General features: G+C 38.6%; 1 protein-coding gene across 3 annotated transcripts in view; it reads left to right on the top strand.

Annotated features, from left to right (window-relative positions):
* Nucleotides 1–13,263, top strand: part of LOC126276230 (protein CREBRF homolog) — a 106,989-nt gene that overhangs the window by 54,176 nt on the left and 39,550 nt on the right. For all 3 annotated transcript variants that reach the window (XM_049977258.1, XM_049977259.1, XM_049977260.1), the window contains one exon: nucleotides 10,794–10,992. In XM_049977258.1, coding sequence (XP_049833215.1) covers nucleotides 10,794–10,992 — 199 coding nt within the window. The remainder of the gene's footprint in view (nucleotides 1–10,793; nucleotides 10,993–13,263) is intronic.

Raw genomic sequence — 13,263 nt, 5'->3', positions numbered from 1 at the left:
CAGAAGCTCTTCTGCGAACCTTGCAGAACTAGCACTCCTGAAAGAAAGGATACTGCGGAGACATGGCTTAGCCACAGCCTGTAAAGTTTGGAAGGTTAGGAGACGAGATACTGGCAGAAGTAAAGCTGTGAGTACCGGGTGTGAGTCGTGCTTCAGTAGCACAGAAGGTAGAGCACTTGCCCGCGAAGGCAAAGGTCTCGAGTTCGATTCACGGTCGGGCACACAGTTTTAATCTGCCAGGAAGTTTCATATCAGCGCACACTCCACTGCAGAGTGAGAATCTCATTCTGGAAACATCCCCCAGGCTGTGGCTAAGCCATGTATCCGCAGTATCCTTTCTTTCAGGAATGCTAGTTCTGCAAGGTTCGCAGAAGAGCTTCTGTAAAGTTTGGAAGGTTGGAGACGAGATACTGGCAGAAGTAAAGCTGTGAGTACCGGGCATGAGTTGTGCTTCGGTGGCTCAGATGGTAGAGCACTTGCCCGCGAAAGGGAAAGGCCCGAGTTCGATTCTCAGTCGGGCACACAGTTTTAATCTGCCAGGAAGTTTCATATCAGTGCACACTCCACTGCAGAGTGAGAATCTCATTCTGAAAACTATCCACGTTATTGAAGAAAATCTTTGGTGACATGGCTGAATAGAAGAGATGATATTGACATACTTTATCACACAACTATTTTATTTTTAATTTCCAGTAATACAGACAACACAAGGGCCTTGCAGTGAAAAATGGTTGTGCGTGCACTGTAACAGATATGCCCTTCAATAAAATTGAAAATGATTTTTTCGATAAGCATACAGTGCGGAATTTAATTCACAGTACTAATGAAGATATAGTGATGCCACTGTAGTCCTCATCAGTGAAACTAAGAACACGAGGAGAACAACAAAATAAATTTTTTAGGCCTAGAAATTGAGAAAGAAAATTCGCCACATACTAACAACATTTTCAGAGAAACCAAATTACAGTTATGGTGAACCAAAACTCTTGCAATTCTGGGAGCTACAAAGAATTTTCTATCTTGCATTACAAGAATATACAAATATACACTGACTCAAGACAATATTGAATCAGAAATTTCCATAATTAAAACTATTGCACAAAACAACAGATTTAATCCTGCAGTTGTCGACAAAATTCTTGCCAAAATAAACAATATTAATACAAGTAAATTAAAATAAAAAGTTGCATTTGAAGAAATTCAAAACAAAGAGAGCTAAAAACATTGTTTTACCACAGTGGTCACAAATATCAGGAAGAACTCAGCACACCCTTCAAAAAGCCAATTTAAACCTTGGATTCAGATAAGAGAACACAGTAAAATGTTAACATACCATTCACTAGAATGACCAACAAGATAATTAAAATGTAAAGACTGTGAAAAAATATGCAGTGGACAAACAAGAATTTTAAAATGAGATTTTGAGAACTCGTGAATAACAGGGTAAAAAAGAGTTCATCAGCATTCAGTACACATTTGCAAAAGCAAAAACACGAAAAGACAGATGTAGCACAATGCATATCAATTCTACACATTACTGATAAACACTAGAATTTTTTTCTCACATGGGAGAAATTTCAGACTATTTTTCTGAATGAACAAATTGACCTGTAAAACAAAACATTTTATTGAAAATGTTACAAATATCCTTGTCCAAAGATAAAGCAACATTTTAAATGAAACATAACAGACTTTATACTATGAGGGTTCAATGAAAAGTAATGCCTCCACCTTCGTTAAGTGGGTTTGGATGGGGGTATTTTAATAAATCAAACACAGAAATAATCCTTAGAATGTTATCTTTAAATACCAATATTCACTTTTCCACATAATCACCAGCCAATTGGATACATTTCTGCCTACAATGAACAAGTTTACTGAAGCTGCCATGGAAGAATCACCACTCTGTTTCCACAACCACAGTCTCACAGTTCTCTCATAGTCTTCATCAGAAGCATAATGATGTCCCCACAGATCGTCTTTCATTATCGGGAACAGGTGGAAGTCAGACGGTGCTAAATATGGACTGTATGGAGGATGCCGTACGATGGTGAGATTCTGTCTCTGAAGTTCTGCTTTGGTGGCACATGAAGTTTGTAGCTTGGCATTGTCATGTTGCAAGAAAACATTTATTTTTTCTTTCGGACCCTTCTTAGCCATCGTTTCAGAGTTCGCTGCATTGTGAAACAACGCTCTGAATGTATTGTTGTTCCATGATCAAGGAAATCAACATGCATAACACCATCTGCGTCCCAGAACACTGTGGCCATGATTTTTCCAGCTGGGGGCTGCGTCTTGAATTTCTTTTTCTGGGGCAAGTCTTTGTGTTGATATTCCACAGACTGACGTTTTGTGTCCAGGTCATAATGGTGTACCCACATTTTGTCTCCTGTCACAATTGAAGTGAGAAAGGCGTCACCTCCGTTCTTGTAATGCGAGAGGAGTTCCTAGCAAATTACAAGTCTGTGTGCTTTCATTTCAGGAGTCAGCATCCATGCTACCTGTCGTGCGCAGATCTTCCAATAGCAAAGTAAAGCAATAATGTGACCCACACGTTCGTCTGAAATGCTGGTTGTGCTTGCAGTTTCTCTCTGAGTGATACGATGATCGTCCTGAATCAATCTGTCAACATTTTGCTTGTGAAACTCGGTGATTGCTGTTACAGGACATCCAACTCTTTGTTTCTCACACAGGTCAGATGTTCTCATCTCATCATGTTAAACTTACTGGCCCAACGACGCACAGTACTCACATCAACACAATCACCGTAAACTGCTTTCATTCTGATGAAACTCCTTTGGGGTGACACTGTCTGCTGTCAAGAATTCAATGACTGCACATTGCTTAAATCTCATTGACTAATTGTTGGCACAGGGTTCCATACTGTACACTGTAACAACACAACAGTTCAATGCCAAGGCTTCCCACCAACTGGAGCTGCAGAGAAGAGGCTACGGAACCAGCCAGTACATGCCGCATACCAGTATATATTCGTATTTATACTTACACGTTTTACTTTTACATTAACTATATTTTTATGTATTTGTTAACAGTGGACATAACAAACAGAGATCACACACATTACCTGAGACAGAGAGAGAGAGAGAGAGAGAGACTGGTATCATAAAGCACTATTAATTTTCAGTAATATGAGAATGTGTTAGATATATAAAATTAACAGAACATGTGCAAAAACTTCTGCAAAGGGTTGAAAGTAAAATATAAGTTGTTACAAGTCAGTATACACAAAATTATAATCACCTTCCATAACAGAAAATAAAAGCAAGCAGCTCTGTCTTTATATACAAATAAAAATTTTGTTTATAAAGTAAAGGAATTAACATTTGCTCATTGCATGATTTTGTGTTTAGAAAGAACTGTGTAGACTACCTATATTTTTTTATTTTTTTTATTTTTATTATTTTTATTATTTTTTTTTCTGGCTGATGTTATGATCTGTTTCCTAGCTTTCATTGTACCTACTGGTATAAACTCTTTGTCATTGTGACATTAAAATTGATGGCAAAACAATGAAATATGAGTTGACACACAACACACAAACAGAATACACGGAAGTCAATAAAGTACTATGGCGCTTTAAAATGTCAGTGCTTCCGCAGTTATCAACTGAGGGTATATATATCCCCCCATGAACCATGGACCTTGCCGTTGGTGGGGAGGCTTGCGTGCCTCAGCGATACAGATAGCCGTACCGTAAGTGCAACCACAACGGAGGGGTATCTGTTGAGAGGCCAGACAAACGTGTGGTTCCTGAAGAGCGGCAGCAGCCTTTTCAGTAGTTGCAGGGGCAACAGTCTGGATTATTGACTGATCTGGCCTTGTAACAATAACCAAAACAGCCTTGCTGTGCTGTTACTGCAAATGGCTGAAAGCAAGGGGAAACTACAGCCGTAATTTTTCCCGAGGGCATGCAGCTTTACTGTATGATTAAATGATGATGGCATCCTCTTGGGTAAAATATTCCGGAGGTAAAATAGTCCCCCATTCGGATCTCCGGGCGGGGACTACTCAAGAGGATGTCGTTATCAGGAGAAAGAAAACTGGCGTTCTATGGGTCGGAGGTGGAATGTCAGATCCCTTAATCGGGCAGGTAGGTTAGAAAATTTAAAAAGGGAAATGGATAGGTTAAAGTTAGATATAGTGGGAATTAGTGAAGTTCGGTGGCAGGAGGAACAAGAATTCTGGTCAGGTGACTACAGGGTTATAAACACAAAATCAAATAGGGGTAATGCAGGAGTAGGTTTAATAATGAATAGGAAAATAGGAATGCGGGTAAGCTACTACAAACAACTTAGTGAACACATTATTGTGGCCAAGATAGATACGAAGCCCACACCTACTACAGTAGTACAAGTTTATATACCAACTAGCTCTGCAGATGACGAAGAAATTAAAGAAATGTATGAACAGATAAAAGAAATTATTCAGATAGTGAAGGGTGACGAAAATTTAATAGTCATGGGTGACTGGAATTTGGTAGTAGGAAAAGTGAGAGAAGGAAACATAGTAGGTGAATATGGACTGGGGCAAAGAAATGAAAGAGGAAGCCGCCTGGTAGAATTTTACACAGAGCACAACTTAATCATAGGTAACACTTGGTCCAAGAATCATAAAAAAAGGCTGTATACATGGAAGAATCCTGGAGATACTAAAAGGTATCAGATAGATTATATAATGGTAAGACAGAGATTTAGGAACCAGGTTTTAAATTGTAAGACATTTCCAGGGGCAGATGTGGACTCTGACCACAATCTGTTGGTTATGACCTGTAGATTAAAACTGAAGAAACTGCAAAAAAGGTGGGAATTTAAGGAGATGGGACCTGGATAAACTAAAAGAACCAGAGGTTGTACGGAGTTTCAAGGAGAGCATAAGGGGGCAATTGACAGGAATGGGGGAAAGAAATACAATAGAAGAAGAATGGGTAGCTTTGAGGGATGAAGTAGTGAAGGCAGCAGAGGATCAAGTAGGTAAAAACACGAGGGCTAGTAGAAATCCTTGGGTAACAGAAGAAATATTGAAATTAATTGATGAAAGGAGAAAATATAAAAATGCAGTAAATGAAGCAGGCAAAAAGGAATACAGACGTCTAAAAAATGACATCGATAGGAAGTGCAAAATGGTTAAGCAGGGATGGCTAGAGGACAAATGTAAGGATGTAGAGGCTTATCTCACTAGGGGTAAGATAGATACTGCCTACAGGAAAATTAGAGAGACCTTTGGAGATAAGAGAACAACTTGTATGAACATCAAGAGCTCAGATGGAAACCCAGTTCTAAGCAAAGAAGGGAATGCAGAAAGGTGGAAGGAGTATATAGAGGGTCTATACAAGGGCGATGTACTTGAGGACTATATTATGGAAATGGAAGAGGATGTAAATGAAGATGAAATGGGAGATACGATAATGCGTGAAGAGTTTCACAGAGCACTGAAAGACCTGAGTCGAAACAAGGTCCCAGGAGTAGACAACATTCCACTAGAACTACTGATGGCCTTGGGAGAGCCAGTCCTGACAAAACTCTACCATCTGGTGAGCAAGATGTATGAGACAGGTAAAATACCCTCAGACTTCAAGAGGAATATATTAATTCCAATCCCAAAGAAAGCAGGTGTTGACAGATGTGAAAATTACCAAACTATCAGTTTAATAAGTCTCGGATGCAAAATATTAACGCAAATTATTTACAGATGAATGGAAAAACTGGTAGAAGCTGACCTCGGGGAAGATCAGTTTGGATTCCATAGAAATACTGGAACACGTGATGCAATACTCACCCTACGACTTATCTTAGAAGCTAGATTAAGGAATGGCAAACCTAAATTTCTAGCGTTTGTAGACTTAGAGAAAGCAGTTGGCAATGTTCACTGGAATACTCTCTTTCAAATTCTGAAGGTGGCAGGGGTGAAATACAGGGAGCGAAAGGCTATTTACAATTTGTACAGAAACCAGATGGCAGTTATAAGAGTCAGGGGACATGAAAGGGAAGCAGTGATTGGGAAGGGAGTGAGACAGGGTTGTAGCCTCTCCCCGATGTTATTCAATCTGTAAATTGAGCAAGCAGTGAAGTAAACAAAAGAAAAATTTGGAGTAGGTATTAAAGTCCATGGAGAAGAAATAAAAACTTTGAGGTTCGCCGATGACATTGTTATTCTGTCAGAGACAGCAAAGGACTTGGAAGAGCAGTTGAACGGAATGGATAGTGTCTTGAAAGGAGGATATAAGATGACCATCAACAAAAGCAAAACAAGGATAATGGAACGTAGTCGGATTAAGTCGGGTGATGCTGAGGGAATTAGATTAGGAAGTGAGACACTTAAAGTAGTAAAGGAGTTTTGCTATTTGGGGAACAAAATAACTGATGATGGTTGAAGTAGAGAGGATATAAAATGTAGACTGGCAATGGCAAGGAAAGCGTTTCTGAAGAAGAGAAATTTGTTAACATCGAGTATAGATTTAAGTGTTAGGAAGTCATTTCTGAAAGTATTTGTATGGAGTGTAGCCATGTATGGAAGTGAATCATGGACGATAAATAGTTTGGACAAGAAGAGATTAGAAGCTTTTGAAATGTAATGCTACAGAAGAATGCTGAAGATTAGATGGGTAGATCACATAACTAATGAGGATGTATTGAATAGGATTGGGGAGAAAAGAAGTTTGTGGCACAGCTTGACCAGAAGAAGGGATCGGTTGGTAGGACATGTTCTGAGGCATCAAGGGATCACCAATTTCGTTTTGGAGGGCAGCGAGGAGGGTAAAAATCGTAGAGGGAGACCAAGAGATGACTACACTAAGCAGATTCAGAAGGATGTAGGTTGCAGTAGGTACTGGGAAATGAAGAAGCTTGCACAGGATAGAGTAGCATGGAGAGCTGCATCAAACCAGTTTCAGGACTGAAGACCACAACTATATATATATATATATATATATATATATATATATATATATATATATATATTAAAAACAAAGATTCCAAGACTTACCAAGCGGGAAAGCGCCGGCAGACAGGCACAATGAACAAAACACACAAACAGAATTACTAGCTTTCGCAACCGATGGTTGCTTCCTCAGTAAAGCTTACCAAGCGGGAAAGCGCCGATAGATAGGCACAGTGAATAAAACACACACACACACACACACACACACACACACACACACACACACACACACACACACACAGAATTTCGAGCTTTCGCAACCGGCGGCTGCTTCGTTAGGAAAGAGGGAAGGAAAAGGAAAGATGAAAGGATGTGGGTTTTAAGGTAGAGGGTAAGGAGTCATTCCAATCCCGGGAGCGGAACGACTTACCTTAGGGGGAAAAAAGGATAGGTATATACCTATGCGCGAGCGCGCCCCCCCCCCCCCCCCCCCTCCACACACACACACACACACACACACACACACAGACAGACACAAGCAGATATATAAAATAGACAGAAACTTCCACATGGGAAAAATATATTAAAAACAAAGATTCCAAGACTTACCAAGCGTGAAAGCGCCGGTAGACAGGCACAATAAAATAACACACAAACACACACACAAAATTTCTAGCTTTCGCAACCAACGGTTGATTCTTCAGCAAAGAGGGAAGGAGAGGGAAAGACGAAAGGATGTGGGTTTTAAGGGAGAGGATAAGGAGTCATTCCAGTCCCGGGAGTGGAAAGACTTACCTTAGGGGGGAAAAAGGATAGGTACATACTCGCGCACACACGCACACACACATATCCATCCATACATATACAGAGCTTGTGTCTGTGTATGTGCGGAGATATATATATATATATATATATATATATATATATATATATATATATATATATATAGTCTTTAAATATGTCTGTGTGTGTGTGTGTGTGTGTGTGCGTGTGCGTGCGTGCGCGTGCGTGCGTGCGTGCGCTCGAGTGTACACCTGTCCTTTTTTTTCCCCCTAAGGGAAGTCTTTCCGCTCCCGGGATTGGAATGACTCCTTACCCTCTCCCTTAAAACCCACATCCTTTTGTCTTTCCCTCTCCTTCCCTCTTACCTGAAGAAGCAACCGTTGGTTGCGAAAGCCAGAATTTTGTGTGTATGTTTGTGTTTGTTTGTTTGTCTATCGACCTGCCAGCGCTTTTGTTTGGTAAGTCCTATCATCTTTGTTTTTAGATATATTTTTCCACGTGGAATGTTTCCCTCTATATATACAGGGTGTTACAAAAAGGTAAGGCCAAACTTTCAGGGAACATTCCTTACACACAAAGAAAGAAAATATGTATGTGGACATGTGTCCGGAAACGCTTACTTTCCATGTTAGAGCTCATTTTATTACTTCTCTTCAATTCACATTAATCATGGAATGGAAATGCACAGCAACAGAGCGTACCAGCGTGACTTCAAACACTTTGTTATAGGAAATGTTCAAAATGTCCTCCATTAGCGAGGATACATGCATTCACCCTCTGTCGCACGGAATCCCTGATGCGCTGATGCAGCCCTGGAGAATAGCATATTGTATCACGGCCGTCCACAATACGAGCACGAAGAGTCTCTACATTTGGTACAGGGGTTGCATAGACAAGAGCTTTCAAATACCCCCATAAATGAAAGTCAAGAGGGTTGAGGTCAGGAGAGCGTGGAGGCCATGGAATTGGTCCGCCTCTACCAATCCATCGGTCACCGAATCTGTTGTTGAGAAGCGTACGAACTGAAATGAGCAGGAGCTCTATCATGCATGAACCACATGTTGTGTCGTACTTGTAAACGCACATGTTCTAGCAGCACAGGTAGAGTATCTAGTGTGAAATCATGATAACGTGCTCCATTGAGCATAGATCGAAGAAACTAAAATGAGCTCTAACATGGAAATTAAATGTTTCCGGACACATGTCCACATAACATCTTTTCTTTATTTTCGTGTGAGGAATTTTTCCTGAAAGCTTGGCCGTACCTTTTTGTAACACCCTGTATATATAAAAACACTGTTTAATACTGCAAGCTTTATTGCTATCTGTGCACACCAGATGGTTGCTTTTATGGATACAACAGCATTCAACAACCTGATTGCAGCACTAGACAATTTAACGTCCACTACATGCAATCTGAGCCAAGATGGAAATACGAAAAATCTTTCAGATTAAATAATGTGCAAAGTTGGACCGATTCATTAGTGAATTCAGATCACATAAAACATCCGTCACATTGGTGAGAGAGAAAACTTCCCTGAATTGTTTTCATAACAAATGTTTAGTGATAAAATATATTTCCCTCATGCTGTAACTAAGTAATGAGAACAGGATGCATTACCTTCATAGTTAACTAACTTGGTTAGAAATTCTATGACTGAAAATTAAGAGTTATAAGTGTGCCAGTTTCTGTTCATCAAGATAACACAAGCAGATTGTATGTTATATGTATGTAAATAGTAATTATCTTGATGAGATGGCTACATCCATTAAATGAGCTCTTGAAATGTGATGTTGATATTAAAATGAAGAAGCATAATACAATGAATTTCATTTATCATTACTTATTATTCAAGAAGACTTACATGGACCATATGTCCATACAGATACAAGTAAGGAGGAGACAGTGTTCAGCCACAGCAGACTTTTCTAGCTGACCCAATCTGGTGTGACATCAATATGTTCAGTGAATCTATCCTTAATAGTGCAACACGTCTGACAAATCTATGATTTCCCACACTGGCACAGGATTTTACATATCCTTGGTCTCATTAGACCTAGGTTGTCTTTAACAGAACCCAGATAGTTTTCACTCACACTGTAGGGTGAAAGACACATTTTGTTTGATGTTTCTTGAACATCCTGTCAGTCTTAAAGAACACGCAATCACCATAGGGTAGAAGAACCATTCTTATGTAGTTCTCCATTTTTACTCGCTCTTTGTGAGCTTTACTGCAGGAAGGTTGAAAATCATTCTGTAGTGTTTATCAGAGTACCTGTTTTGTGCAAACACAGAGCGAAGATAGCCAAGACCTTAAGAACATGTAAAAAGAGAAGATGAAACAAGTGACATAAAATAAAAGGAAATCTCCCTTTTACTCGTGGAGATAAAAATTAAATCAGTGTTATTACGATACAAATCCAAACACTTTTTGAGTTCTTTTCTCATTGTAAAAGTATTCTTTTCTGTTCAATAAAACATCATTGTTTTTTCAAGATAAGTTATACAGGCTAAGAAAGGGGGAAAAATGCTTCAAGAAGCATAAGATTATCATGTCACAGAGAGTAACCACATCCAAAGGATGTGGGTGTGTTGTATGGTTTGTTCATTTTGATATCTCTGTTATAATATGCAACACAGATATTGCTAAAAAGTAAATGCTGGAGACAGCCTAAGTAAAAGGATTGTAACTGTTGTTAGAGGTTAATATCCTAAGAAATCTGCATGCAGTTATTTCATACAGCAGACAGTAAATAGTTCATATAGTTCTTCTCCCTCCCCCAGCCCAACTCTCCTGGTCCTTGCACCAAGTTGTCCACCATCCTTTCCTCCACATTGTCCCAGTGTGTTCCCACAGAAGTCATTATTGAATATAGTATGCCTCAACAGTCAAATATAGCTTCTGTAATTTTTTTTTGTTTTCTCAGAGCAGAAGAGGAGATAGATAGAGAGAGAGAGAATAATTTTAATGCAAATTGGAGTTAAGTGTATTCCAAGATCTGTATTTAATTAGCTAAAGTTATTGATATACATTTTGGAAAGATGCTGATGAAAATTGTATGTGGAAAGGACATCTGCATGAAAATTATTTATAGACTACTTTTTATTTTAGATTCAAGTGATGGAGAAGATGGACCTTCACGATCTATGTCAAAGAAAGAACGTTACTTCTGGCAGTATAATGTACAAGCAAAAGGACCAAAAGGGCAGCGGCTTGTGCTTAAGACAAAGCTGGAAGACCCGCATGTCCTGAATGAAGTAACAGATCCTGTATTTAGTCCTCAGTGCTCAGTTCGAGGCATTAAGCACAGGTAAATACTGTAATTTTTTCTATATATTACCATATATAGTCACAGAGAAAACTCCAGTCACTAACAGCTTAATTAAACTTAAGTGGACGTCATTTGTTTTGAAATTGCAATTTTTCCAGAAAAATACATTTTCCCCTTAACCTTTGATACAAGTTGATCACATTTCTTTTGCATGAGATTGTTTTTTTGAACGGGAATAATGATTCTGTTCCACAAAATTTTTATTTCGTTTCCTGTATCAATTGTAATTCTTCTGTCTCAGTGGACGGCTGGCATTTCCATATCCCTCAAAACTTTTGCAGTAAATTTTCCTTTCATTAGCCATTTGTTGCATTGCACACAAAATATTTTAAAATATATTGTTTCAGTATTTTCGCAGTACATTTTTGTTGCATGGTCTGCATTGATGAATAATTATGGGGTCTAGAGAAAGAAGAGTGTATACTATGAGGACAGAAATTGGAAAGTGAGAGAGATAATGTATGGGAGAGAATTTGTATGAAGTCAATGAAATGCAATTGAGGAGATATGAAAATACAGGTAATTGTGGACAATAATGAAGAGAGCAGTCAATTTTTCCAAGTACTCTAAACTGTATCAAAGGGACAAAATAGTGTTTGAGTATGGAGTGAACATCACAACAAAGAATAGTATTATGAAAATAGAGTAAGACATTCTCACTAGAGGTGCTTTATGTCCTACTTCTTCCTCGTATGTAATGAAGTTGTATGATTTGTGCTGTTTTCTCAGGGCAGCTGTAGAGGAATATAGAATAATTTTAATGGAAATTATATTTAGTGTATGCTGTGAACTTAATCCCATATAAACTGTGGCACATCCATCACCAGCAAACTCCGTATCATTTTGACACTAAAATTAATAGCAAGAGAACAAAATATAAGAAACTAATGGCTACAGAAGGTGATTCTACCTGGGAGCTCTTGAGACAAGTCAAGAATTACATCCTTATGAGGATTAAAGGGACTTCCCATAAGGTATCCATCTTCCTAGAGTGATTTGTGGGACACAAATATGAAGGGGCATGTACTGCTACAGCATGGTGAGTCAATGTCTACAAGCCTCTGGACTTGGAATGCTTCACCAGTCACAGAAAGAATGACTGATTATAAATGATAATATTAACTTGTGAGCTGTGCTGGCACATGACCAGTCTTTGAAAAGATTGCGTTATTCCAGTACTGTCAGATTTAGCAGCATTGGGGCCTGGCCTGAGATTTCTGTGTGTATAGTTCTGACTGACGTTTTGCAGTGTTCATATGTCTTGTCAAACTTTCGGGCATGGTATGGTGGTCACAAGCCCTGCTGCCACAACTAACTTCCTGTCCATTGGTATTCTGAGCCATGTTAAAGAACATTTGGGCAGTGGACTGAAGGAACTTGGGTAATTGTCCTAAACCATGGAACTTGCTCAGCTACTTGTGTGATGCACTTGCAACACAAAGTTTGGCTAGACAGTCAAAAATGGCATAGATCTTTGAAACTCAACTGTCTCTACTACTGTCTATTTAATAACAATAAATTGAAGACTTGTTTTAGCAACGAGGAACAGTGCAGGGAGGAAATTCAGGTGTATGCTTTATTGAACTTAAACGAGAGCAAGTCCCACTGTAAGATGATAATGGGGGATTTAAATGTGAATGAAAAACAAAGGGTACAGAATGAGTCTTTTTGTGGCAAACTTCAGTTTTAACAACTGAATGACTGATTCCATACTTCAGTAGGTTTTATGAAGTGCAACAAGTTTTTTCTTAAAATTTTTTTTGAGAATAATGTAAATAGAAAATTGGCTTGATAAGGACCAAATGGAACTAAAAATGATATTCACTGTATTGCTGCAGACAGTTAAGAAATTGTGCACATTATGATTATCCCAAATTATTTTAATCAAGCATATGATAAAAGGAACATGTTAATATGCTGAATTAGACAAACTATTCAGACTTTTCATAGAGAGAGAGAGAGAGAGAGAGAGAGAGAGAGAGAGAGAGAGAGAGAGAGAGAGAGTTTTAGCGTTTGATGAGAAATGGATGAGGATTGAAGAAACCACAGATTTGAAAACTATGTGAGTATGAAAGAAACAAAAGAGAAACTTGGAAATTTGCAGGTAGACATTACATTTCATCAGTTAAGATGGCAGTTCGTGCAGTAACTCAAAACAAAGACAAATTGTACAATTATTTGAAAATGTATTTAATTGTTATGTTGATTTAGGTGAGTCAGAATTACAGTTATTCAATTACAAATAATGGC

Source organism: Schistocerca gregaria, chromosome 1 (genome assembly GCF_023897955.1).
Source record: "Schistocerca gregaria isolate iqSchGreg1 chromosome 1, iqSchGreg1.2, whole genome shotgun sequence".
Classification (NCBI taxonomy): Eukaryota; Metazoa; Arthropoda; class Insecta; order Orthoptera; family Acrididae; genus Schistocerca; species Schistocerca gregaria.
This window is presented reverse-complemented; position numbering and strand designations above follow the sequence as displayed.